A 27,104-nucleotide genomic window follows, 5' to 3' on the forward strand; every position below is an offset into this window, starting at 1 on the left:
AGCTTCTTATTTCACTCAGGCAAGTCACTTCAGAGTAAAGTCATCTCTCCTGGGATGCAATTAAAAAAAATATATACTGATAAATTGCAAAAGTAGTCGTATACATGGGTTTCTTATTATCCCATGTGAATAGGAATAAGTTGACCACAAAATAAAGCACTCCTTAAATTGTCCTTGTGTGCTTCTAACCATGTAGTCTTGTGCAATAAGCAGACAAACTCCATAATGTTTTTTCTTCAGCCATTTTAGGAGGAAATTACTTCTCTTCCCGGGTAAAACAAAACAAAACAAAAAAAAGTGCACTGTTTTGCAAATATAATCCTCTGTGACAAAGAAGTCTATTATGAATATCTTGATGCCCAAGCTAAAAGGACAGCCTGCCAAGAAAATTGTGATCATCCAGTTTGCAAAGTCTTTAACTATTTCCATAAAATCTATTCTGCATACTAGAAAAACTTGAATTTTCCCAGAATAAAGCCAGTGAGCAGAACTGCAAACACAGCATATGCACGTACAGTTCGTCCTTGCTCTCCCACCAGTCTCACCGCTCACTAATAGCTACTTGGGAATTGATTTCCTGTGGGGCTAAATTACGTTCAATTGTGATATTCCTGTTATCTGGCCAACATCTGTCGTCACCATAATTTGGTCTGATGTGGACACTGGGGAGAAAAACCACACACTGTACATAATTTCAAGCTCACAGTTGAGAGCTACAGCCTGAATGTGGCCTTAAACCCAATAAAGTGCTTTCCTGAAATCTGTTTGATTTAGGATCATAATGAGGATAAAAAACAAAGCTATGTCTTGACCAAATTCATTGCACAAGTATATTCTTTTAAATAAGTTACAAGACTACAAATGAGATTGTGACCTAAAGCCTGTACCTTTTACCAGTCTCACCAGTTCTTTCCATAATGAGTCAGGGAAAAATAATCCAGCAAGCCCTATCTGTTTTTTGGAGAGAGAACATCTTTGGAGGTACATAAGACTGTTTTTGTTCTAATTTAAAAATGGCATGATATGACTACACAACTTTATTTTCTGAATAGCCCTGGATTCAAAACATGTCTAAGAGGCTAAAGCTGCTAAAGACTGATGTTCACATTTTCTTTTACTGTCCCATTAAGCTGTACCATTAATGCAGCAAATGAATAGAAGCATCATAAGCCATAGTCCTCCACTACTTAGAAATTGGCGGGCTCCTGCCCCATTTACAACCTCTATCTTAACAGAATTTTCAAAGAAACAGACTTAATGAATCATGTTTAGTCATGCCTGAATGCTCACTGACATTGTAGCTTAAAAGCAATACCTGCTTTCAAGGGACACTTTTGTCATATCTGTGTTCCACACTAAGTTCTGGGTTGAATTTATTTATTTCCTAGAAGCATGAACACTTCACTAGTGAACAAAACCAATTTCATCTCTGCAGCTCAGTTGTCCCCATCCACAAAAGGGGAATTAATGTCAGCCTAGCTCTTTTGTAAATCATTTTGAGATATGCTGATGTGAAAAGCTGTTTAACAAAAAGCTATTAATCTTTGCCACTGATTTCTAGGGAAGAAGGAGCAGAATACTGTGTTTTTCTTCTCCCCTCTCCAGCTACCCGCAATTCTCCCTCCTAAATTAAGTCAAAAGCCTACAAGTAGTCAAGTGCAGAAAGTTATTACTTGAAACTGGGAGGCCAGTTCTGCAATTTGACTCAATACTGTAGAAATCAGTTCCACTGGACTGAGGTTTGTGCGAGCAGATCAGAGCCTACCTAACAGCATGCCAGACAAGAGGCAGAGTAATAGGCCTCATTAATATAAATCCACATGCACTACTGCCGGACTTTCAGACACAGTGCCTCAAGTTGGGCTTTTACTCAGGAATCCTGCTGCCTCATTACACCTTGCTCTGGGTACAGAAACCAGCAGCAAGAGTGACCTTCTGTGCCAGCAGGAAAAAGGTCCAGAAGCATCAAATCCAGTGGAGTTGCTTCTACTACCTATGCTGTTAATGTGGCCTTGCAACTGAAATACTGATTTCTAAAGATCACCAAATACCAAAACCTAACGCGGTCTAACAAGCTTTCAGGAATGCTTTGTTTTCCTCACTAATGCATTGTTTTCCAGCCACTAGTAGCTTTTCTTTAACTTCAGTGTAGTTGTTTTGCATTTGATGTTCTTTTTGCAGAAACATAACCCTGCCCCACACGCTTTTTCCTTTTATTTAAAACAACAAAGCCCATGATAATGGATAAAAAAAGCCACTATTTTCTGACATCTGGTAGGCAGCCTCAGACATTTCTACAAAGCATTAATATCAAAAACTGCCAGAAGCCTACCTTCTGCAGGAGGTTTTTAGCAGACTGAAAATTAAAGTGTCACTGGCAAACAGTTAAAGGCGTAAAACTGACTAATCTAATTCCATGGTGTGAGGAACAACTGGAGCGGCTGAGGGCGAGGGGTGTGAAGGGAGAGCCGGCCGCATCCTTCGCTGGGGCACCACAGGGGTGGTAGGCTGAGGACCAGCTCAGGGCATTCCAGTGACCAAGGCAGATGCCATCGGGTGCCAACCTGGCCGCAGGGGTTCTCTGCAATCCTCTAAGTCTCAGTGGCACATTCGAGATGATTATGTGAAATGGTGGTGAAGACCTTATTTTAATATGCTTTCTACTTGGACAACCTCTCTTTTCAAGCAAGTTATATCCAAAATAATTATATTTAATTTCCAGCTCTTTTCCCAGTGCCACAGCACCTGGTTACTTCTAGCCTGACCTTGCTGATTTCAGGGAGAAGAAACACAGCAAGTTTTCCTCTTTCACTGGAAGCTCTGCAAAAAGCTCTCTCTGAGCAAGGTGAATAAGAATATAGATTTACCTAATAAACTTTACTGGGAAAATGAAAAGAAAACAAGCAAACAAACAGAGTTGGGTAACCAAAGACAAGCAAAACTCTATCACACTAATGAAGTAATCTGCATCTAGACATCTCCAACATTCTGGAAAGGAAAACCACATCTCAGCACACACCTGTGTGCTCAATGCACAAGATTTAGTATACTACTGAGCATATACTATTTGGAAATTATATGTTGTCAAAGAAAACACGCCAGGATAGGGAATAATCTCACTCAGTTCCTTGTTCTTCCATTTATGAGTTTAAAAAAAACAAGAGTAAGGAGAACAGCGCAGATAAAGACAAAAAATGTCAAAACCTCAGTTCAGCTACCTGCTTTTCCTTTCAGTCCTACTCCTGTTGCTCCCAAGTAGTATTTATTTGTTGCCAAGCAGCACAGAACTAATTAGTGCAGCGTCATGTTTCCTTGTTTTCATCACTTGCTCCTTCCCACTTACACACACACTGCTCCTCAACTTAGATGTACAGGATAAAATCATAGAATAAGAGGAATGGGAAACTGGTTTTGAGAAATGAGAATTGAAAGCGTAGTCTTGCACTCAACCTATAGAAACACCCCACGCCTTAAAGCACTTGCTCTTATCAGTAAAAATCACACCTTAAGCTTTGGCCACAGTACACACATTAACATCTCTGGCAAGCTGGCACGCTTGGGCTGTGCTGCTAACCTACCCTCCAAACCAGCCAGCCCAGAGCTACAGCAGGTATTCCTACAGGACATACAGTCACCGCAGTACTGGTGAAGCCCCTGCTGAGAGCAATTTAGAGAATTTAGTATTTGTGCTGCAGTGCACAGGAAAAAAGGCTGTCAGAAAAACCTAACAACAGCTTCTGTCAATTCATTTGCTGGAATGAAAGTGATGCCTTATTTTAAAACTACCCACTATAAGCCATTTAGGCACACCACCTTCTCCCCATTTTGTATTTCTTTGCTTCCTCACAATAGCAATCTTTTTCAGAGTGGTGGCAAGCAAAAAGATTTTATCTTCCAAGATACAGACTAGCTTTGCATCAGCCCCCCTTTTTAACCCGGCGATACATGTCCCTGGTATTGTAAGAAGAATTTACTGCTTTCTCAGAAGGCTCCAGTCTATTTTTGTACTTGAAACAGCCGAAGGACCTATGAACAAATACTCCTCCCCTTTCACACATACATCCACAGATGAGAAAGGTATCCCAGAATGCAGAAACTAACCGCACATACAAATCAAATAAAGAGAAGGGATTTAGAGGGTCAAAATATGGCAGCCATGGCAATGTCAAGCAGAGACTAAGATCATCTATTTACAGCACATCAAGGAAGGTGGGTTTCCAGCTCTCACAGCCATCATTCTTCACCATTAGCCAACATGCTCTAGCTATCTGCGTTGTTTTTCACCCCTAGCATTTTTGCCAAATACTAGAAAGTTATGATAAAAGTCTTTATCTGAATTTCTGCTTACAATACTGTGGCCTCAAGAGTCAACCCAACCGGCATTTATAACTTAGAAAACGCAACAGTTATGAGATTAATTGTGGCAGGAGTGGAAGGCAACTCCAGTGCTGCCTTTCAGCAGGAGACGGGCAGTTAACCTCTCTTTTTCATAGTTGCTGACATACCACCTTCCACTGTATGGGCTTTTTTGGAAAAATACAAAGGCAGGTGTTACAAAGTAACACCTCTCTGCTTCCCCGGCTTTGACCTTACTACTTTCTATTTTAGAAAGTAATACTCATTTTTACGTTCCCAAGTAACAATGTCAGTTGGCATTTTCAAAGCCCAGAGAGGGAAGTTCAGCCACGTGGCTACCACTAAACTTAAATAAGAGCTGGGAAAAGAAACCCTCTAGTCAGTGTTGAAAATATTTAATCCTAGAGAGCAAGTCAGAAATTCCAGTCCACTTATAAGAGCATGACACTAACAAAGGCATTGCACGATACTTCCTGGATTCATAAGCCACCGAACTGATCTAGATATTCTTTCTGTTCAGGCAGCTCAACTATCTTGATACAGTTCCCTGTCTGGCAGGCAATGGGGAGGGCTGGGTAAGTGCAGCCTATCTGTCAGCTGCAGCAGACAAGAACATCTTGTACTTGAGCTGCTTGTTGAGTAGGTTTGAAAGGCAGACAAACTGCCAGCCTAATGAGATTTTTTAAACGGTGGTATTGAGAAGTAAAACCCTTATAACATGTTATCAATTTAAACGCAATGCAAAATTATCCCCATCTATAACGACAGTAACATTTAAGCTTTAACTCAAATATCAGTGAAAGGGTTAATATCCAAATTGAAAATATTCTGATCTAAACTGAGCTTTGAAGAGATCCCAGCATTCCCCATACTTATTTTTTAGGCAATCATCACTAAAACCAAAAGATACCTCTGCAGCCTGGAATAAGTGAAACTAAGATGACAGATTGAACCAACCCAATATATCCGTCTTTGCTAAGCAACTAAAGAGGTAGAAAAGTAGCCTGCAATGACCTGAAGGACACTTTGACCAAGGAGGGAAAAGCTGAACAAAACAAAGGGTGTGTAAATAGGAATAATAGGATGAAAGAGCATGATGAGGCTAAAAAAAATAATTATTTTTTTTTAAAATCCCACTCTGAAATTCTCCCTTAAATGAAGATAAGTTCATCCTTTTTAAAACCCTCAGTAACACTGGAAAGGCCTCCCAGTTGCAGCAGGATGTTCAAAATATTCCTTTTAGTGTCTTACTTGTGAGATTTGTAAGAATGATGTCTGATCTGATATGCCAAAAACCTAGGGTTAAATCAACACCCATTAAGTGATTTGCTCGTCTTTAATACTAATGGGGGTTGTGTATGCATGTGAAGAATTAATAGGATTTTCTGAGCAAGCAGCAAGAAGAATGACTCATGCTAATGGTCATTACACAAGAACACCGACAGGACCGTAATGTCACGTTTATAAGCACGCATATGTTGTAAAGGGAAAATAAGTCAAGCACCTTCAAAATCCAATGGCTGTGTTAAATCCCATGATATCTGTCTAAATATCTATGGTGGTTTACATGCAGCTTCTTAGCCTTGCCAGTCTTACACCATTGCTGACACCACTACTTAAAATAAACAGATCTGAGGGAACTTTCTACAACTCAGCTTTTCAGTAACTCAGAATCTTACTTGTTTTCAGACTGTAAGCTTTAGCATAACTATTGAAACAACGTGGCTATAAATGCTAAAAATGAAAGCAGCAGGCACTGCATATTTCTGAAGAGGTAGATGTTGCTCCCCTCCAAGTGATACACCCACTGCATGTCCCTGAATGAGTCATCTGTGCAGGGGAAATACCTCCAAATGAGCAGATTAGGAACGGCAGATCATACAACTGGGCACAATGTCATGTCTATGCTCCTCCCAGACCCAAGGTCTCTATGCACATGCAGCTCTGATGACGGACTGCATGTTCCAGTACCTCCTCCTTCCAGAGTTAAGCAGCTCAGAGCCTCAGCACAATGCTCCACTTGGACAAAAAACTGTTCTCCTACAAAGGTCTGCTTTCCCTTGTGCATGTAAGCCAGCTGCAAAGTCTGCAAAATGGAGAGTACAGATGGGGGAGAGGAAAGCAGAGGCACACAGCACTGGTGCGCTCACTCAAGCTAGCAGTGCTGCCAGAGCCATGGTCAGGAGGTAGGCCAGGACCTACACTGTACATCCAGACCACAGGTGTGTAAACCTATTGCATAAATAACACTGAATTATGCAATTTTTAAGTGTTCATTAATGAGCACAGGCTACCACATAAAGGAAAACCCCGAATAAACATGACCCGTTTTGACGATAGGCAAACCACACCTTTGGGCCAAGAGGTTATGCATATTATCCCAGGAATAAAAGTTACTGAGCTATACATAGTACCAGGTCCACCACTATATTAGAAAAGACAAACCTAGGAATAAGCTTGTTTGCATAAGTCGCAGTTGATCTTATTTGGTAAGACTATAAATGTCCTAATTTGGTTTTAAAAGTAAAATCAATTGTAAATTTATTTAGACCAATTTACCTGCCTGCCTGTTGTACATCACTGGGCCTGTATTGATTGTTTGAGATGGAACTCATTCCAAATTGTATTGATTTAATTCATTAGCAAATTTTTAGCAAAACGTATTGTGTGGTTTCAGGGCAGAAGTACATGAAGCTCCATTTAGAGACTGCAGCACTGGAGTGAGGGCTATGGGGAGGGGGCTAGGGTTTCTCCAATGATTCAGATTTACAACCAGAAATAATATGAATCATCTACTTCAGACAGAAGAACTGTTTTCTAAACAATAAACAAGAAAATCTAGGAGTGGCAAAAGCCTAGATACATTGATAGGGGAAAAAAATCCAGCTGCTGAAATAAGAATGGGGTGAATAATTCATAAATAGTACAGTGTATTGGTCGTTTTAACAGACATTTTGATTTATGGATTTAAGTGCCTAAAATAGCTCAACAATTCATAAAGCATCCTAAAATCAACAGATCACGAGTAAAATTTGTCTGGCTTTACAGCAAGGCAGTTGAGCTGCATTTGTTACCTTGGTAACTGAAGGTACCTCAGTTGCCATGGCTACAGCTCCTTTAAAATACGGCCTTGCAACTCCTCACTCCAACTTTTGTGACTATTTTGAAAAGGAAAAAAAAAATGCTAGTACTATGTCAACACTTACATTGAGACAAAAAGTCGGTAAAAAGCTAATTTTCTCAGCCCACAAGGCCAGGTTAAGACTAGGCTAATTTTTCTGCTGCTAATCTTTAGCTCATTGATGGACTGTCACGAAGAGCTTGATCATCACGTACTCAACACAACATTCCACATCAAAAAACAGCTCTACTGCTTACAAGAAGAAACAGTACAGAAATGGATTCCTACCATGTTGCAATTTCTCTGTGAATTAAGGTTCCCCACAGCAGGGCAGCTGCCTGGATTGATTAGTGAAATATGGGAGCGGGCGAGGGGGGGGAACACCAAAAAACCACCCCACCCACAGAGAGAGTCGGAAACTCTGGGTTCTTGTTTCTGAGACAAAGGAGGTGGCGACAGGGGGAGCACTCAGCTCCCCCAACTCCAGACAGCACCCAAGATAGGCTTCCTATAGTCTAGAAAGGACAGCTCGATGCAGGAAACAACCTACTACACTCGCATCAAGGTTCCCCTGAATTATCCTGAGGTTAGAGGGGCATTTATGTTGCTAAGTTACAAGTAATGTGTTTAAGGAAGTTGCTTGCACCTAATGCATCAAAATGAGAAAAGAACTTTTCCACCTTTCCAGAAAATTGTGCACCTTATTCTGAAGCACAGGGCATTCAAGGAAGAGGTCACAATGGGAAGCTGTCTCTTTCTCCTCATTGAAGTTATACTGCAAGTCAAATATAAACATACTTCAAGCTCTGATTGAGAAAGAATATTTTTTAAAAAAAATCATAAACTTATTTTGGCACCTTCGAATTATCCAACTAGCTCTACTTTTAATCATCTTTAACTTTTCCTGCCTGGGAAGCAGTTTCTTGTGCTTTCCTACCACACCCGCACAAAGTGCATGCCCTGAGCAGACCTGTGGCAGCACACAAATCGCTTGAGAAATGGAGTGGGTAGAAATAACCCCTCTGGAGTGAACGCTAGTTTCCCGCCTTGGCAGCTAACAGAGTATCTAGCTTGAACACAAGTCTCGGCCTTCTCCTCTCTTTTTTGACTGCACCACCAGCCCCCTCTCACCCTATCTCTACATTTTCTGTAGCTGACTGTATTCACCTTACTTACTACCCACAATTCTATCAATTGCTTTCTTCCAACAAGTCAGCATCATGGACCACTCCTTATTTTTAAAGGCCTTATTTCTTAACAGACTTTTGCATGTAACCGTTTACCCAAGCTCTTCTTTAAGCAAGGCTTTGACAGCAGTTTGTCTTACATTCAGGAGAGAAAATACAACTCATCCAGATGTTCGCAGAAACTACTTTCTTGGAATCAATGTATGTCCAATGTCAGTTCATTTTACCCATTTTCTCTTAATTTTCTATGCAGTTTTGTGCCTATTATATGGCAATACTTGCTAGGGAAGATTTCCAAAAGTGATTAGTGATTTCTGGTGATTCACAGTTAATGAGTAGCCAAACCAAAATCTCAAGGGCCAGATTTTCAAGGGCCAGATTTTCATAAGCTGGCAGTCTGATCCTGTTAAAATATCTGGTAAGAAATCTTAGGGTTAAGGACTTCAGAGTCTCATGACAAAGTATTGAAGTTAACTAGAAAGGGTAGTGAAAAAGTTCTCACCATTTCTAGAGGTATTGGTGTAGCACGGTTGCATAAAGAAAAACAAAACTCAGAGCCTACACAAATCTACAGCACTGACCCCCACCCTTTACACATCCTCACACACACCCTTCTCCCTACATTTGCTCTGTGTTGGGACTCACTACACCGCAAGGTTAAAAGGAAAAGCATGGCTGAAAGACTGAGCTGGAATTTCACCATTGGATGGCTCTGAACTCTGCAAACAGGTTCTGGGGGACTGGATCTTGGCCAACAGACACAGCATCCTAACAACAGCTCAGCATTCAGAATCTGACAGTGCTACCCATCCCTGTGGAAGTCTGGATATAAAGACATGTTTTGAACAAAAATTAGTTTGCCCCATTTGCCAATATTGGGGGGCGTCAATCAAATCAATTAGACATCAATACTGGTAGCTGTGTAGTCAAAGTTAAAACAACATGCTTGAGAAATATAGGCTGTAACTGTGGAGCCTCACAATCACCTTGTCTATGGAACAGAAGTAGTGTCTACTAGTTTTGCCTTACAAAACAGTTGCAGAGGTTGATGCCTATATTAACATTTCATCAGCACTTTCAAGGCATAAAGAGTTCCACGCTGTTAAATCCTGTGCAATATTTCAGGCTCTCTGTAGTGCAGGTAGATGCACAATATTCAAACAAAGCTACTGCAAATGTAGGATATTTCCTTTATTTTGGAAGACAGAATTCAGAAACTAAATCAGTTCTTCAACCACAGCTCACATCATACCTGTATGTACACTTGAGTAAACAAAAGAAATGCAAAACCACCACAGAGGATACAGCCAGTATACAGCAAACAATGAAAGATGAGAAGACCCTATTATCCCACAAGGTATTGAGTGTACTGCAGGATGAAAGCTAAACACGGTTGCATAATACTGCTAGAAAACCTCTTAAAATACTGCAAATTCCTTTCATCTTATGAGGAAAACAGTTTTCCTTTAGGTTCAGGCTATGACTTACCTTGTGTTCCTTTACTAATCTTTCCATCTTTCAATCCTGACTGCATGAGAAGTTGTATTTGAAAGTGTTTACTTGTTGCTTACGCAATATACCTCTTAGCAGGTGTTTAAAAATCTTTTTCTCAGTAGCACTGAGCCTTTTACCACCTCAATTAAAAGGGATTAACAGAGAAAGATACTTATTGCAGCTCCCTAGCACCAGATGAGCTGGTGGCTCTCACAGTAGCTACCTGTAAAGGGCTGTTGAGAGCCCTTTTGAACTGCTGTGAGCAAGATGACAATGCTGTACAACCAGCTCTGCAGCAATACCCCTTCAAATCCACTCTTTGCAAGAACTTCACAGCTGCTAACACTGAACTGACTTATGGGAGGGGTAGTCAGTGATAGCCAGGTTAGTATCACAGGTGTTATACATGACTTATCAATTTAGGCTTAAAAACGTAACTAAGACTTTTTTTTTTTTTTCTTTCCCCCAATTGTTCTCTTGCATTTAAGCACAGAGGTGGTTTTTTTTATGTCTCTAGGTACGCACTAGTGTAGCTAGATTGGGTACAGTCAGTATGTAATGACTGGAAGTCCTAGACAGGCACATGATTTGCAGGGCACCCTCAAAAATAGGAAACAACTAGTGTTATCAAGCTCCACAGCAAAAGGACATTTTCCTTCTTTTTCACATATGGGAACAATAATTTCTTAAGGCAAAGATATAGAGAGTCTTCAAAGAGTTGAAGAAGACACCCTGGATACTTAAAACAGCCTAAGGTGCTCGCTATTGAGAGAAAGACAGCTTTCCCTAAATATCATATATATACTTGCCTACAAAATAGTGGAATCTCTTCATGAAGAAAACAAGTTATTTCCTATCAGACATAAGGGGGGTGGGGGTGGGGGTGGGGAGGGGAATAATAATAATAATAAAAAAAAAATATTGGGAAAGCAAAGTGTGTGACCACCTGAACAGGAGACCGGCACAAAATGGCCACCTTAGGGCTCCAACTGTTTACTGCTGGCACATTTAAGAGTTGAGCCACAGAAACACAGGCATAAACACTCTCCTTTTTCAGAGACAGCAGAACTGATGTTGACCAAAGAGGGTGATGAAATGCCAGGCATCCCCACCACAGCCCCTTCATTTACTGGCATGATAAATTTAAGAAGGCAGAGAAGGGATCCATATGTAGGAGACTACAGCAAATATACATCTTGTACCTGGGAACAAATGAAGCAGAACTCCACATGGGGAAATTATTAGCAATAAAAGCTGAGGCAAGAATTTGTGCTGCAGAGGGCTTGTGTTCAGTTTTTGGAATAGGAATCAGTGCATCTTACACAGCAATGCTGCACTGGAGGTCAGCCTGCACTCAGACACTAGAAGCAAACCTCCTGTCCATGACATAGTTACTCTACAGAGCAAAATACCTGGAAGCCCATGCTGCACCCCGAGTGCTGGGAGTGAGGCAGGGGATCCTCTTGGCTGGCCCTGAGTCTGTTCTCCTGGTAAAGCCTCCTGCCAGAGAGTGGTGTCCCCAGCATGATGCCTCTCTGCCTGGGAGGAGCAGCCCTGGCAGATCTGGAAGAGAGAAGGGCTGTGGCTAGCAGAAGGAAAAGCAACACAGGACAGGAGTCAAGGGCTAGGAAGAGCCCTTCCTCTCCTTGTTTAAGAGAGGAACAGCCCTGGAAACACAGTGCTGAAGAAAGAGTCACAGGAGGGATCTGAGGCTGCAGAGATGCCATGACACTGAGGCCATTTCTGTAAGGCCTCTGGTCCCCGCAAGCAGCCTGTCTTCTTCTGGGTGGCAGCTCCCTCCTATTCAAGGGGGTTCTTCTTAATCCAAGTCCACCCCTGCGGTACCTGCCCTGCAGGGCTGTGCACACGAGGGGAGAATGGGACCCTTTGCCAGTTCTGCAGGCTACAGCCAGGCATCCCCACAGCCCTCAAGACAGGTATTAGATATCTAATATATAAACATGTATTTATATTTAACATATTTCTGTGTGTAATTTAGTGTATTATAGGTTTTATACATATTATATAATAGTATGAGGTATGATGTATCGTTGTATCTGTATTATAAAAATAGCAGAGATCATTATATGTAGTATATACTATATACCATATAGTATTGTACCAGAATACAGTTATAACCAATACGCATGCAAATATATGTGTCTGTATCTATAATTATATTTATATATTAATCTTATTCTATACATAAGTATATATAAAAAGATTGATTCTCTTTATTCACCATTGGTGACACACCTTCATAGATACTTAGGATTTTATTATTGAGTGGAGATTTGCAGCTATTCTGCCACAGCAGGTGAATTTTGAAACTCTTCAGCTGCTTGTGGGACTAGCACTGTGGAAGAATTCTGTATTTTGGGATTCTGTATTTTTGGATTACCATTCCTAGGGCGAGAGATCTTGTGTTGTGAGCAACGTAACAGTTACTGAGAACTTGCTCTTTAAAAAAGTCAGTGCTCACCGAGTCCAATACCCTCAATCTTGTTGGTCTGAGCCAAGACAGACTATATAACAAAGGCTACTTTGGAAGCTGCCCCTGAAAGCTACAAACACAGTTTTACAAGTTATTTTGTCACTAATTTGGGTATCTAAAATGGCTCATAGCCAGCAAAAACCTAGTATTGGCAAAGACTGTTGTCAGTGGAGATTCTGTATGGGTGAAGATGCTCCCATCCTGTGTATTATCCTTGCACAAATTAAGCTGTGCAATAGACTCTTCCTAACTGGGGGACGAAAACATTCTTTGCTTTCTAAAATATTTTCTCATTGGCTTTAACAGTTGTTGGAGTTTCTTATTCTTTTATAACAACTGACCAAAGTGATGGGACCAGATCATTCAGATATCTGATATTTAGGTTTTGTAGAGTAAAGGCACAAAAGGTCTCACTGTTTTGTAACATATTTAGGCCAGGCTTTTCTGCTATACACTGCACAACAGTAAGGGAAGAACTCCGGCCATAATGCTTTAAAAGCACAAACTGGTACCAATGGCTTAAGCTAAATGAACACTATAGGAAGAAAAGCATCTACAACACACTGCTAGTTATAATCTGGAAAACAAAAAAGTTAGTGAAATAAACGTTTTCACTGAATAATGTGAAATTAACTACAATGAAGCAGTCACTGAAATGCCTGGGCTTTAACCTCATTTTCAGCCACCTTGTTTAGAAGCCTGACTTTTCAGGGACTACGCAGTGATGACATCCATCCACATAAACTGCAGTGAAAATAGGAAATCCTGAGCTCAACATTTAGAGGCACTAAAGGGATTCCAGGGCTTCAGATTTTTCAGAGTGAAGAGTTATTTTGAGTGCCTCAGTTCTAAGGTGCTCAGCCTAACTATCAGAGGGTAAACAGCTGCTCCTGGAATTTAAAGGTCTTTGGAGTATCTCTCATGGAGTGGTCAGAAACTAAGGTTCCAAAAATCCATGGTCAAATATGAGAAATGTTGGTCTGTGTCTTCAAAGAGGAGTTCTATCACAATTACTTTTGCTACAATATTGCTTTGGGAGAGAAATTGGATTAAGGACCCCACCATCACAGGCACTGCAGACCCAAACTGCTCATCCCTGGAGGCTTCCCCTTAGTCCTATGTAGGGGCTTCCAGCACCCTATTGACTGACACGCTGTACCAGCTATTGGTGAGTGCATGTGGAAGCTGTGCAAATAGATTTCCCACCCTGTCCAAGGGCGGTTAGATAGCCAGCCTACCCACAGTTTAAACTACTAAAGACTTGACAGCTGCTTATTTTAATTGGTCTTGAAGCAGAAACATTATTTTCTGAATACAAACAGGATCTGTAACACACTCCAAGTATCTTGGCTTAAAAAACAGGGAGAAAACTCAGCCTTGTATGTTAGATGAGGGAGTTCAGTATTCAAGACAAAGCCTCGCCATGTATTTCAGGTGTTTCCTTGTGGAGTTTTGTCCTCAATACTTCCACACATTGGAGTGTTTCCTCCTGCAAAAAAATAAGCAAGCAGGGCATGCTCTTTAAAATAGAGCTAGAAACCACCAGGCACCCTCTGCCAGCTTCAGACTTGGAACAATTTCATTCCTTGGGTGCTGGTGAGCAGCTGAGGTTGGTGAGTCAAACCCCACTGAGGGTGGGCCCTGAAAGGCTACAGAAATATGCCTCCTGCTCTGTGAAAGGTTTCTAGCACCACTCTAAAAGTAGGTTTGAGAGAGGCTGTACTCCTTATAAGCATGAGCATGTGAATTAAGCCACCTTTGGGCAAGTCACAGTGCAGAAGCTCTAACAAAAAGGGGGAAAAATAGATTGGCAGGAAGTTAGAGAGGAAGGAAGTGTGATTTTCTCAGGAGATAAAATAGCATCCAGAACAAAGGTGGTTGAGGTGAGATCCTGAAAATCCTAACGCATGACACTGCCACCACTCATAGCTACAAAACTCTCCTTTTCAGTTCAGAACAGAAAGTGTGCAGACTCCAAAAAATGTTACCTACTGCCTAACAGAAAAAGACTGAAAAACCTAACAATAATGGGCAATTAAAGTTCCCTGGTTTTGTCATGTGCTAGTTTATGTTCCAGTGTATGAGATGTTACATGACTCTCTCAGTTTCTTTAATTCTAGAGCATTTGACAGAACTGACAGCATAAAAGTGTGTGGCATCATCTGAAAATGCGATTAATAATTATATTGCATTTATGCAGCAAAAGCATGAGCATATGAAAACAGGAATCTAGGACTCATGGAACATTTGAATGTTTAGTGGTTGTTAGCTTACAAAAGAAGGAAAACATCTGCAAATTTCTAAATGCTTAGCTGTGTGTGATGGATAGGGCAAAAGTGAGTAAGCTTAAGAAGTAGCAAAGATGATTTAGGTTAGGCATTAGGAAGAAAAAAATACAGATAAAATATGGTGAAGCACTGGGATAAATTTCCTGCATAATTTCTACAATATTCACCATTGAAGGTCCTTAATAACAGTCAATATAGCTGTCTTTCAGGAATAGATCAGGGACTATTTATGTCCCTGATATTTATGATATTTATATATGATATTTATTTATGTGCTTTGGGACAGGGGAATGACATTTGGAGATCCCTATCCATGCACATTTGCGCAGTCCCACAAATAGATGGAGGCTTACTTTCACACTTACCGCTCCTTCTGCAGTGTCCCATATACCTAGCTGCAGAAGTCTTGGGGCCCTTTTGGATCAGGAATATGTTATGATAAGAATTTGCCATTGAGCTGGTGCTGAGCAGTATGAAACACTTCTTACTCCCACCATACTGTCTCCATATAGTTCTCACTACCAGCCAGACTAGGGAGTAGCAAGGAAGCTTGCAAAATAAATTCATATCTCTTCTGTTACAATGTTCTTATTCAATCACAAGACTTAATTTATCTGAGATGAAACTGGAAAACTTGCCCATGACCTACAAAGAACCACTCCAACCTTTGCCTGGTGACCGGCTGGCTGCCATGTGGTCACAAATACTGTACATACCACACCTCCAGTTCTGATGCAGTCTTGCTTATCCAAGTAACTACCTTGTCAAAGCACACGGCTGCCTGCTAGGACTAACATTTGAGAGATCTGCTTCTAATTTATTTATTGCAATGTCAACACCGAATAACTTAAGCATATTTTCCACAGATGACTGCACATTTTTTTTAACACGCTGTTTCATGTCTGCGTGCCACTAAGCATTCCAAGATTTTTTTGCAAGCTGTCATATACTTTTTTGGCATTACATAATCATTTCATCCATGAGCTGCTAGTGGACTTTTTATCTGACTCTGGAGCAAGCTTTGTCTATCTGCGAGCCTGCTTCTTCCATTTGCCTCTGCTAAGAAACAAGAATTTCAGTAATCTTGTGAGTGAACCAGCACGTTTGCTGAGATTAGCTTCTCTATTGATTGTCTTACCATCTCACTGAGAGAAGACAGACTGCCAAGATCGTCATCTTTCCCTTCACAAAGAAGAGCCTGGTGGTAACATCTGATTGTGCCCTCATATACTCATATCACACCTACAAAAGCAGAACTGGATTTTCTCCCTTGCAAATAATTTCAGTTTCATAATCATTGCTCAAAGGATCTCAAATCATCTTACATTAGGATTCTTAATGAAATATGGCAGAGCTTGCTTTTTGACAGTCCTACCTCCTGCTCACTTCCACAGCACTACCTGGTTGCTAGTATCATGTGCCTACATTTAATCATTTGATCAGTTATACAGATTCAGTACTTCTTTCTAAAATTCAGCAGAATTACTTGCACATCCAAAATGAGTCATTTGTTTGAACCAGGGTCCATAGCTCTAAGAAAGCCTGGAAAATGGGTCTTGACAAATAATCAAGCAGTTATAAAGCTAAGTATTTTAAAGCAGCTTTCATTTAACCCATACTTTGGCTGAGCTGCAGCAAAAAGATTTGTCTCAATTGTTAAATGTTTTGGTGATACGTGCACCAAGTTTTAAATCAAGAGTGGTTAAAGTACAGTTTTCAGATTAAAATAAAAAGTAGGCAAAGCTTTGTGATTCAAATCACAGGTAGGCAAATGTTGGCAGCTTCATGCAGGTGTAATAGTTTTCAGAAACAAACCTCAAGAAGCTGGTAGAGTACCTGAAGAGATGCCTTGTGAATGGAAATTATGGGGTTTTATGCAGGTCTAGCAAAAAGCACGGGCTCTGGGTGTATTTGAGTTACTGATGTTTTGTAGAAAACCAACTCATGGGTTGTCAGCACTGATCTGAAACTCTTTGGCGCCTAGCTTGTTCCTGCAAGATATGCAGCACTTACCAGTCATAGATTTACTAAAAAATTACCAGACTTAAGACATTCTTATCACTCTCCCTGCCTGCTCCTCCACCTCCCTCCCCTTCCCTCCCCAGAACCGATCCCCAAAGAAAAAAACAACCCCAACATACTGGATCTCACTAGAGTCATAACATACTTTTCTGGAAGCCCCACAGCACTAATAGCTCCACCATTTCTCCTTTGGAGACAGAGATGTATGGTGAGAGTGCTCTCATTTCCCATTTCCCTCTTGGCAAGCCCTGGGCTCGCCTATGAGAGAAGCAGCAAATCTCATGCTGCTCAGAGGCCCTGCTCATACAGACTAAGACGACAACTGCTTAGCTCTTGTACTTTGTTGGTTCAACAGGACCAGGAGTGTTAAGGTGTAGTGATTTAAATATTTTTGTCATTAAAAGCAAAACTCACCAGAATAGATCAGTAGAAAGAGAGGGTGCCACTTCTATAGAAAATTTCCTGATGTTTCAACAGATGTAGTTCAAACAAAATGCCATGTTCCTCTGCCTTTCATCTGGAGGTTCAGGGAAGGGCAGAATTTCCTGAATTTCCCTGCAAAAGGACAGGAATTAAGAATCACATTTTAAATAGTTCTGTTAGCAGTTGCAAAAGGAGAGGCTGGAAAATCCTCTCTGAGAGTTTCTTTTCTCCCATCTAGCTTGAGTCAGGATTGTTAAATGATTCTGAGCAGTATCAAAGGGGAAGAGCACCCGTCTGTGGCATGCAACTTTTGCTAACTCGCTCTGAACGTGTGATCTGGAATGAATTATGAATGGTGTGTCATGTAGACAGCTATTTCCTAGAAAACAAACACTGAAATTACTGAAACTTGACTTGCAAAAGCTTGCTTCCACTTTTCTGCTTGTCTATGGTCCAAGAATGGTGTTTCTCTTACCAAAGACTCAGCCAAGGTCTCCCCTTCCCAGGTCCCCACTCCAGACACACATTGGGCCGGACACTGGACAGACATAAATTGGCAGAAAGTCCCAAGCCCCACAAAGTTTACTATCTCAGAAAAAAAAAAAAAAAAGTAGACAAAAGATGGTGCAAAAGATGCAGGCACACATGCTTGAAGGCTACAAACGTATATATATCAATGGTGAAGGCTGGAAAAGAGTCTCAGTTATCTGATTGCTGTCCCTATGTTCACTGCCCATCTGCATTGAAGCCTGACAATTCCAGGAGCTGTATCAATGAATTCTAGTGGGTTACTGAGCTTATTTGTTTAAAACAAAGCCTAAAAAAGATTTCTTATCCCCAATACCAGAACTATCTCAGAAATGCAAGGTAAAATGCTGTTTTAAAAACTGATTCCCAGAAGTAAACTGCCACACCTGTGTACTTGATACTGTCTGGTCCAACCCTTAGACCTTTTTCCCGAGTGAACCTAGCCTCCTAATCCTCATGTATTAGAAGGCTTATTTGTGTTTTAAAGGCTGTTGGACTTCTGTTTTCTTTCCATGCTGAGTGGAAAGATACTGGCTTATTACTCATGAGAGGCTAGGTCTGACTCTGTTACCTTGCTCCTTTCACAGCTATGCAAAGCTGAATGTGAAACACTACTATTCTGCATTAATTGGTACTTCATATTCACACTGCACTGGCAAAAATGGCTAGGTTAGACATAGGGCAGTGAAGAAGCAGGGAGAAGCAGGCCTTTAAGATAGAGAGTTAGACAGATTTAATCAGAGACAATATAAATTAGGTTATGAAATCCTCCACTTATGGGCATGATGTCTTTTAGACTCTTTCAAAATAACCTTAATAAAATATATCTGTTATTAACAGAAATTTTGCAGGACTGTAATTTCTTCTCTTTCTAGAATGAAGACTTTTTAATGTAACTTATTTAATCAAAATATCCCCTTTTAAAATTGCCTCTCTGTCTTCTCTTACATCCTCTGCAGTTTTGGACAATCCGAGATTATTCTTTGTTGGTATTAAAGCCAGAAAAAAGCAATGGCAGCAGCATCTCTAGTGAAATAGGAATCACTCACATGTGTCAAAGCAGATAAAAGAGTTTTGATCACTTCAAACACTTCACCTAAGTATTTTCTTTAATTATAGAAAATTTTAGCTGCCATTATGTAACTCAATAGCATGTGACATCATTTTGTAAAATCCTCACTCCTTTCCCCCAGCCCATTCAGATCCTAGGAAGAAGATAAATCGTGTTGTAAAATGTAAGATAAAGAACCACTAAATAATACAAGAGCAATCCATTGGTTTGATTAGTGTTCAGGCCGTTATTAGTGAAATAAAAAGAGACAGCCTTATTTTCAAAGATGGTAGAACACATATGAGTCCTATAGTCTTCACTAGATTTTACCAGCATTCCTTATCTCTAGACTTGACAAGTCATCATGTTAGGCATGATAGCTGACGGTGGGCCAGAAAGCTCTTTTTGCAACCCCTTTGGCATGAATGAATGCTGGTCTCCTTAGAAAAATGTACTCACTGAATTTGGTGCTTCTGCATTTTGCTTATAGCTTGCTAGATCTTCTATCAGATAATTAACAAAGAAAAATATTCAGAAGAAAAAAATAGGTGGTGGCAATATAAATTTGGGATCACAAATATAAATTTATGCCAATGATATGTTATGCATTCATTTGTAGCAAGCTGCTAAATTTCTGCATTTCAAGCAGCTGCAGGTGATAAATCTATCAGAGATGGGTGCCGGTGAACAAATTGTAAGGCCTGATTCTCAGGCATTTCAGCACTTGGAGCAGCCAAAAGACTGGGGAGCTGTAATCGGACCTTTATTAAAAGGCTGCTCTGCGTTGTCCTCTCCTTTCAGTCTGTGCAGACTTTCTTCTAAAATAAAAACCAAGAGCCTTTCAATATTGAAGCATGGAATGACTAAGGAGCATTTTTGCTTCCCAAATATAAAATATCTTTTAGGATTAGACAGTAATTCAAGAGAGAAAAAAATCCATTAAATTGGACAAGAAATTCTGGGATTCTTCCTGTCAATACCACTGCTCAGACATGGTTTTATGAAATCTTGAAAGCAGACCCACACTTCCAAAGCTGCAAAGCATCCAAGAACACACCCATCCCTGGGAAAGGGCTCTGGATGTTGTTAAATACAGACAGAAGGCAGCAAACACTTCACGTTCATTTAGCAGGTGCTTCCTGCTCTGCTGAACGGGGGACTGAAAGTTCTCAATTCCCCTCTGAAGCCAGTGTGCACACACAAGGGCTAACAGCAAGAGAGATCATAGGTGTGATGTTCCCCACTGATAACACTGCTAGCATGTACCACTGCAGAGAACTTAAATGCCCTGTCAGAATCAGTTATTTCTTCCCTTTAATAGAGCAAAACATCACTTTTCGAGATATTTGCTATGCAAGGTCAGCCTGAAGGTTGTTGTAAGCAGAAAAATCTCACTCAGAAAATATATTCATATAGACAAAGAGAACTGCATTTTGAGTCAGCATGAAGAAGGGGGCCTTCTTCACAGACCCCTTAAAATGCAAAATGGTTTTATTCCCCTCTGTGCTTCTTATCTGTGAGTGCTACCTGACTTAATAAAGTGTCAGCATTTCCTCCTGCAGCCTGAATTCTCAGGGCTCCATGACTCTATGGTAAAAATCTGATCCAGGCTGAAATAGAGCAGACATGCTGAGGCTGCTAGGAACACTTGCCTTAATTTCGGTGCAAGATGCTTTCTCTTTCTTGCTTTAACCTCTACTTAATCAAGCTCTGAGTGTTAACAACATCATACAAAAACGGACTGACCACTTAAAAGACTCTTCCGCTGATTTTTCAGGGAGATTTGATATACTGAAGTCAGTAACATCAAAACAAACACCAGCTGGTATTTTTTAACCTATTTTACAGATGGAGAAACTGTGCATGAAGAAACTTCTCTGCTTAACAGGAGAAACTGAGAAAAAGATACCCACCGGCCTGCTTCTCAATTTCCCTAACCTCCAGATTGTTTATATTCCAGACAACTATTTATGTTAGACACTGATTTTAGCACATATCAGCACGTATATTAGATCATCACATAACAATGCTGACAGCCTCAACCATTTAGAGGAAGGTACCAGGTTTTTTTTAAACCTGTGACAAGGCCTACGGTCTGATCTTTCTGGCAAAAAAAAAAAAGAATTTGAAAAGCAGAGGAGTTTGTTTGCTTCTGTATCCTTCCAAGCTTATTTACTCTTACTGGCTAAAGACTGACGAAGGCTGCCCAGAGCAGCTGTGGGAGCTCCAGCCTTGGAGATAAGTCAGACCTGGAGCAGTTAAGACCATAAGCAACCCGGTCCAACTTTGAAGTTGTACCAAATGACCTCCAGAGGGCCCTTCTGACCTAAACGATTCTCTGGTTTTATTCTCAGCCAGTTTCTCTGTATTCTATTCAACTATTCACTTCAAACTCTGGCACATCCTTGCTTTTGACTTTGTTTGCTAATATGGAAAGTCAAGTGTAATTCTGCACTAGGTCTACCCAGGAAAGCAGACAGGAGAAACTTCTTGATTGCAGGAGAGCTTTGGTAGCTTGAAGCATAGGATATTTTTGACTGGTCTACTCCTTTGGCAGCAGTTTTGGTTAGATTATTGCACTGCATTTACTGGCAAAAGGCAATTAGAAGAAACTAGCTCTTTTTAACCCCTATTTTGGCTACACTGCTGAAAAAGGGACATTATGAATAACAGGACACTACAGGAATATTTTAGTATTTTAATTGCCACCATTGCTCACACTTGAAGTGAAATAATACCTTATGTGACACCTCTTGTCAAGGTGACACACAAGACAAACAGGAAGATAACAGATGTAGGGAGTGAAATGGAACGAGGTATTATCATTATGTACCACTCCACCACACAAAGAGACTTCTTAGATATATGCAAACTATTTAATTGATTAAAGAAGGACTGAGCAGAGGAACTGTGGTTACAAGAGTTGTGAATTTTGGTCTGACTGACCCCTCAGTTATTCTGGACTACAATAAAGAGATCTCTCTTAGGCTGAGGAAAGCCTAAGAAAAGCTGAGAGTCGGGGTTGTTCAGCCTGGAGAAGAGAAGGCTCTGGGGAGACCTTACTGTGGCCTTGCAATACTTAAAGGGGGCTTATAAGAAAGATGGGGACAGACTTGTTAGCAGGGCCTGCTGCAACAGGAAAAGGGGTAATGGTTTTAAACTATAAGAGGGCAGATTCAGACTAGATATAAGAAAGAATTTTTTTACAGTGAGCGTGGTGAAACACTGGTATAGGTTGCCCAGAGGGGTGGTAGATGCCCCATCCCTGGAAACGTTCAAGCTCAGATTGGATGGGGCTCAGCAACCTGATGTAGTTGAAGATGTCTTTGCCTATGGCCTTTAAAGGTCCCTTCCTACCCAAACTATTCTGCGATTCTATGAAAAGCACAAACCAAAGCAGAAGAGGCAAATACTCCCAAGAGAAACATTCATTGACTTTGGGGGCTGCTACTACCTTCACTGTAACTTGATTAACCAAATTGTAATGCCACAGACTTAAAAAAGATTCATATAGTTCTGGTACACGACTTACATTGTGATTAGAATCTCTTCAAGAAAACCTTGTCTGGAAAAATCCAGTCGATCTGCCTCCTTTTGGATCAGCTGAGAGGCTTACTTGAAACCTCCTTCTTCCCTTCCCTGTCCCCATGTTCCCCCGCTGCCAAAATTCCTAGAGAAGGGAACTGAGAACAGAGATGTTTCCTCTAGGAGAGCTCGGTTTGATATGTGACTGTTCCTCAACCTGTGCCTGGGATTTGGCTAGAAAGTCTGACAATGCCAAGCAGGACTCTGCTCCTTGGTGTACAGCCCACCCGAGACTGCCACTGGTATTTACTAGCACCTTACTGAGATCTGAAACACAACTGTCACTAAGCTGGGAGCAGGAAGCAGCCACCATATCACTGCCATAATGCTGCAAAAAGACTCTTGCATGACAATTGTCCTAGAAGGTGTGCTCTGTCTTTTAAGACCAGGAAGTAAAAAGAGACCAAGTTCAGGAAAGCAGAATTTCAGTATGTCCTTAAACCTTAAATCCCACAGAAAGCTCTGAGATTTAAATGCTTTATATTTTAAATGTAAATTAAATTTACACTTGCACTAAAGTGCTACCTGTATAGGAATGGACAGTTAGCACGTACTTATATATTGCTCTCCAAGTTTGAACATTAGGATGTCCTTGCAGGTGAGACTTGGCATCTTAAGCCCACAGGAAGAATATGTGGCATTATCTTTAGTTTTAATAAGCTCTTGTCTCTCCCTGGTGTTTCAGAATCAAAGCCCCTGTACTTAACCTACTGTTTAACATTTCTCTCATTTCTTTCTTTCCACAGTATGTGGCATTTGCCTCCCTCTTCTTCATTCTGGTCTCCATCACCACATTCTGCCTCGAGACCCATGAGAGATTTAACCCCATTGTGAACAAGACAGAAACTGAATTCATCGGGAATGACACCCAGGTGCGGCACTACAGGGAAGCAGAGACTGAAGCCTTTCTCACCTACATCGAAGGTGTCTGTGTGGTCTGGTTTACATTTGAGTTCTTGATGAGAGTCACTTTCTGCCCAAACAAGGTGGAATTTATCAAAAACTCTTTGAACATCATTGACTTTGTGGCCATACTGCCTTTCTATCTAGAGGTTGGACTCAGTGGCCTGTCTTCCAAAGCTGCTAAGGATGTCCTGGGCTTCCTCCGCGTAGTCCGTTTCGTGCGAATCCTGCGAATTTTCAAGCTGACCCGCCACTTCGTTGGGTTGCGGGTCTTGGGACACACCCTCCGTGCCAGCACAAACGAATTCTTGCTGCTCATCATATTTTTGGCATTGGGCGTCTTAATCTTTGCCACGATGATCTATTATGCCGAGAGAATAGGTGCTAAACCAAATGACCCTAGTGCCAGTGAACACACACACTTTAAAAATATCCCCATCGGCTTTTGGTGGGCTGTTGTCACCATGACGACCCTGGGCTACGGAGACATGTATCCTCAGACTTGGTCAGGCATGCTGGTGGGGGCCCTCTGTGCTCTCGCCGGTGTGCTGACCATTGCCATGCCTGTCCCTGTCATTGTGAACAATTTCGGAATGTATTACTCCTTAGCTATGGCTAAGCAGAAGCTACCAAAGAAAAAAAAGAAGCATATCCCGAGGCCACCCCAGCTGGGATCCCCCAATTATTGTAAATCTGTCGTAAACTCTCCACACCACAGTACTCAGAGCGACACTTGCCCACTGGCCCAAGAAGAAATTTTAGAAATTAACAGAGCAGGTAGGAAACCTCTTAGAGGAATGTCCATCTGACCGTTAACCTCCATCCCGCGTAGTGATTTAAGATTCAGCCAGACTGCTTTCTTAGAGCAATGGGTAGCACATTTATCCATTCTAGTCCCACCATCACACAGTGAATAATATGTGTGAAGTCTAGGTTGCAGGGACAAATGGTACAGTGGAGGCTGATCAGCAAAACTAAGGATGAGAGCACGCTCTAGGAGCCCAAACTTTGGTCCTGGTTAAGGGCATACAAGTCTCAAGATATTTTGAAAAGCTGTTACATCTAGTGGAAGAATTTTGAGAGTTCTACAGCTATGTTGCTGGACTGTGTAATGCATCTCAGAGGCTCCTGAGAGCTGAATGCTTCGTAGAGCAGAGTAGGAGCCAAGTACTCAGCAATTACAGAGTTTTCTGACAAAACAGGGCTGGAATTTGAAACAGCCAGATGCTTTCTCGTTTGTTCCCATTTGGGACCTTTCAGCTGTTTTAAATGGCAGATATTGTACATCTCATTACAGAAACTAGGTGCCTAGTAAGGTGAAGGGACAACTATACCATCATGCATATTCATGAGACAATCCCGTCTCTTTCTGATGATTAACTGCAAAGTAGAACAACAGCTCAAATTCTTGACACTAATGCAAAATGACTCACTCTGAGACAAGACTAGATGTAAGGATGTTTATTCCATGGCATGCAAATCAATCTATTCTATAATATTCCACTAGAATTTAGCATTTAGAACTATCAAGAGTTTTGAACCACATTTTCTAAAACATGCTCCTTTTGCAAGTATGGGTTGGTGAGTTACAGCTCTTTCAACCTTCTAGCAGCAAAGGCCAACTGGAAAAGGTCTGACTGGTCATTACGGGCCAGTCTGGCCTAAACAGTGATCGCCTCATAATATGGTATTCTTATTTTTATTTATACTGATTCATGTTAGCAATAGGTGAAACCAGACCAAAATTAATCATACTAATTCTACTGGGAGGGGGGACAGAAATGGAAAAAATACTAGTCACCATGGAATATATTATAATATCCCATGGCTAGTGGTTAATTATGGGAATATCTCAGTTTTATGAGAATCCTCCTATAGCACATGAAGTTACGGGGCTCCAATTCGATTATTTAAACCCCATAATCTACCTCTACCCATGGAATATCACTATTTATTCTATGGAGTAATTTCAAAGTAGATAACCATGTTGAAAACAAAGACAACTGCATTTCTGGCAGATGTTACAGCCAAGTTGCATAGTGGACATTCTTCAGCCTATTCAGAATACCCCCCTGTGTTGTATTAGATAGAACAGATTGCCAGTCAAGTGATTTTAACTGACATCTAGTCAAAAAGAGATATTTTGAAAGAGCTAGCATATAGCTATGATGGTCTTGTGTTGTCATTTTTTTACTTTGAAGAGAATTCTAATTTGTTACTCATTGTGAGTGAGGTATTCTCTCGTCATCTCATAGCCATGCATGTCGATGTCATTGTGAGAGGCACAAAGAAAGTGAGACTTTCCTTTGTGTGTGATTTCACCAATGCCAATGCTAATTTTGGAGGGGAGGAGCTGGTGGGAACCTTTCTCTTTTCTATTCTCTTCTTTTCTTATTTCTTTTCCCTTTTGTGCAACTATGTAAAATCCATTGAGAAGGTAAATAGCTTTTTTTTGGGTTAAAGGCTATTCCATTGCAACAGGCCAATCACAATTCACGTGACTGATAGACTGTCTCTTTCCTATTGTATCTTTGGTGCATAAGCGTATGGTTTTATCATCCATTCCCCTCAGGTTGCAAATGCTTATCACAACTCATGTCCAAGCAGCAAACTTTCTCATAAGTCGATGTCTTTTTGGCATCACGTATCAAGAGGGAAAGAGGGCACAAACAATACAGTGTGTCTCCTACTGTAAGCAATATGCCAACTACCCAATTGTAATGTGCAAGAGATGCCAGACACTCGAGTACTTTTGCAGTCAGTTACAGAGTGACTTTCTTCTCAGAAATCCCTTGCTTTATAAAGTTCCTCCCATTACCTACCCTGGTCCTCTCTGGAAACTAGAGGACTAAGAACTCTACGAGTTCAGTGCAATTCCACACTGGTATCCTGAGAATACGTGTAATTTTGGTTCAATGTGGAACTGTTTTGCCACCATCAGTGCTCTAAAATCAGCTGTTACCACAATATCCATGAAGTATTGATAGTAACAGCAACTTATCTATTTCTGCAATAATTAAGAGAGACTATTTTTATACATATACAAACATATATATTTTAAGAAGTAACAAAGCACAGAAGTATACTTCAGTGAACAAAATGGACTTGGTAACACTGTTGCTGGAGTTGTGTTTCAGATTATTATGCACCACTAGCAGCAAAAAATACTGCCTGCATCTCTTAGCTTCCTAACAGGGAAAGATCTGTACGTGTGCTAGAGAAAATTAAGAAATAATAAGCAAGATCAGAACTGAACTGTTAAAACAAGATTTGCATTGCCTTGGATGTTGAGGTTCACTTATGTAATATGAAGCATTCGTAGGCACTGACTTGTTCCTGAAACTATAACCTGCACATTATATGAAAGCAGAGACCTGCAAACAGCAACTGTTTCCCATACTGTAAAATAGTTGGATTGGTTAACAGCACCTAACTGTAAACAACCAGTTAACACTGTACTAGGAACACAGACTGGGTGCCTAACGTTCTAAAATAATGCCCGAGTTGTCCAAGATATTTCTGTAATTTTTAACTGTAAAGCTTCGATGTGGCAGTGTCTAGCTGATATAAGGTCATGCGATGTACACTATTCCAAAAAAAGCCTGTTGAGCTGCTCAGGTGTAAAGCACATCACATGAAGTTATTCATTCCA

The 27,104-nt window shown here is 40.8% G+C and overlaps 1 protein-coding gene across 4 annotated transcripts in view; it reads left to right on the plus strand.

Moving 5' to 3' along the window:
- Window positions 1-27,104, plus strand: part of KCNC1 (potassium voltage-gated channel subfamily C member 1) — a 130,474-nt gene that overhangs the window by 66,606 nt on the left and 36,764 nt on the right. For all 4 annotated transcript variants that reach the window (XM_055722168.1, XM_055722169.1, XM_014282834.3 and 1 more), the window contains exon 2: window positions 23,296-24,229. In XM_055722168.1, coding sequence (XP_055578143.1) covers window positions 23,296-24,229 — 934 coding nt within the window. The remainder of the gene's footprint in view (window positions 1-23,295; window positions 24,230-27,104) is intronic.

This window comes from Falco cherrug, chromosome 10, assembly GCF_023634085.1.
Source record: "Falco cherrug isolate bFalChe1 chromosome 10, bFalChe1.pri, whole genome shotgun sequence".
Taxonomy (NCBI): domain Eukaryota; kingdom Metazoa; phylum Chordata; class Aves; order Falconiformes; family Falconidae; genus Falco; species Falco cherrug.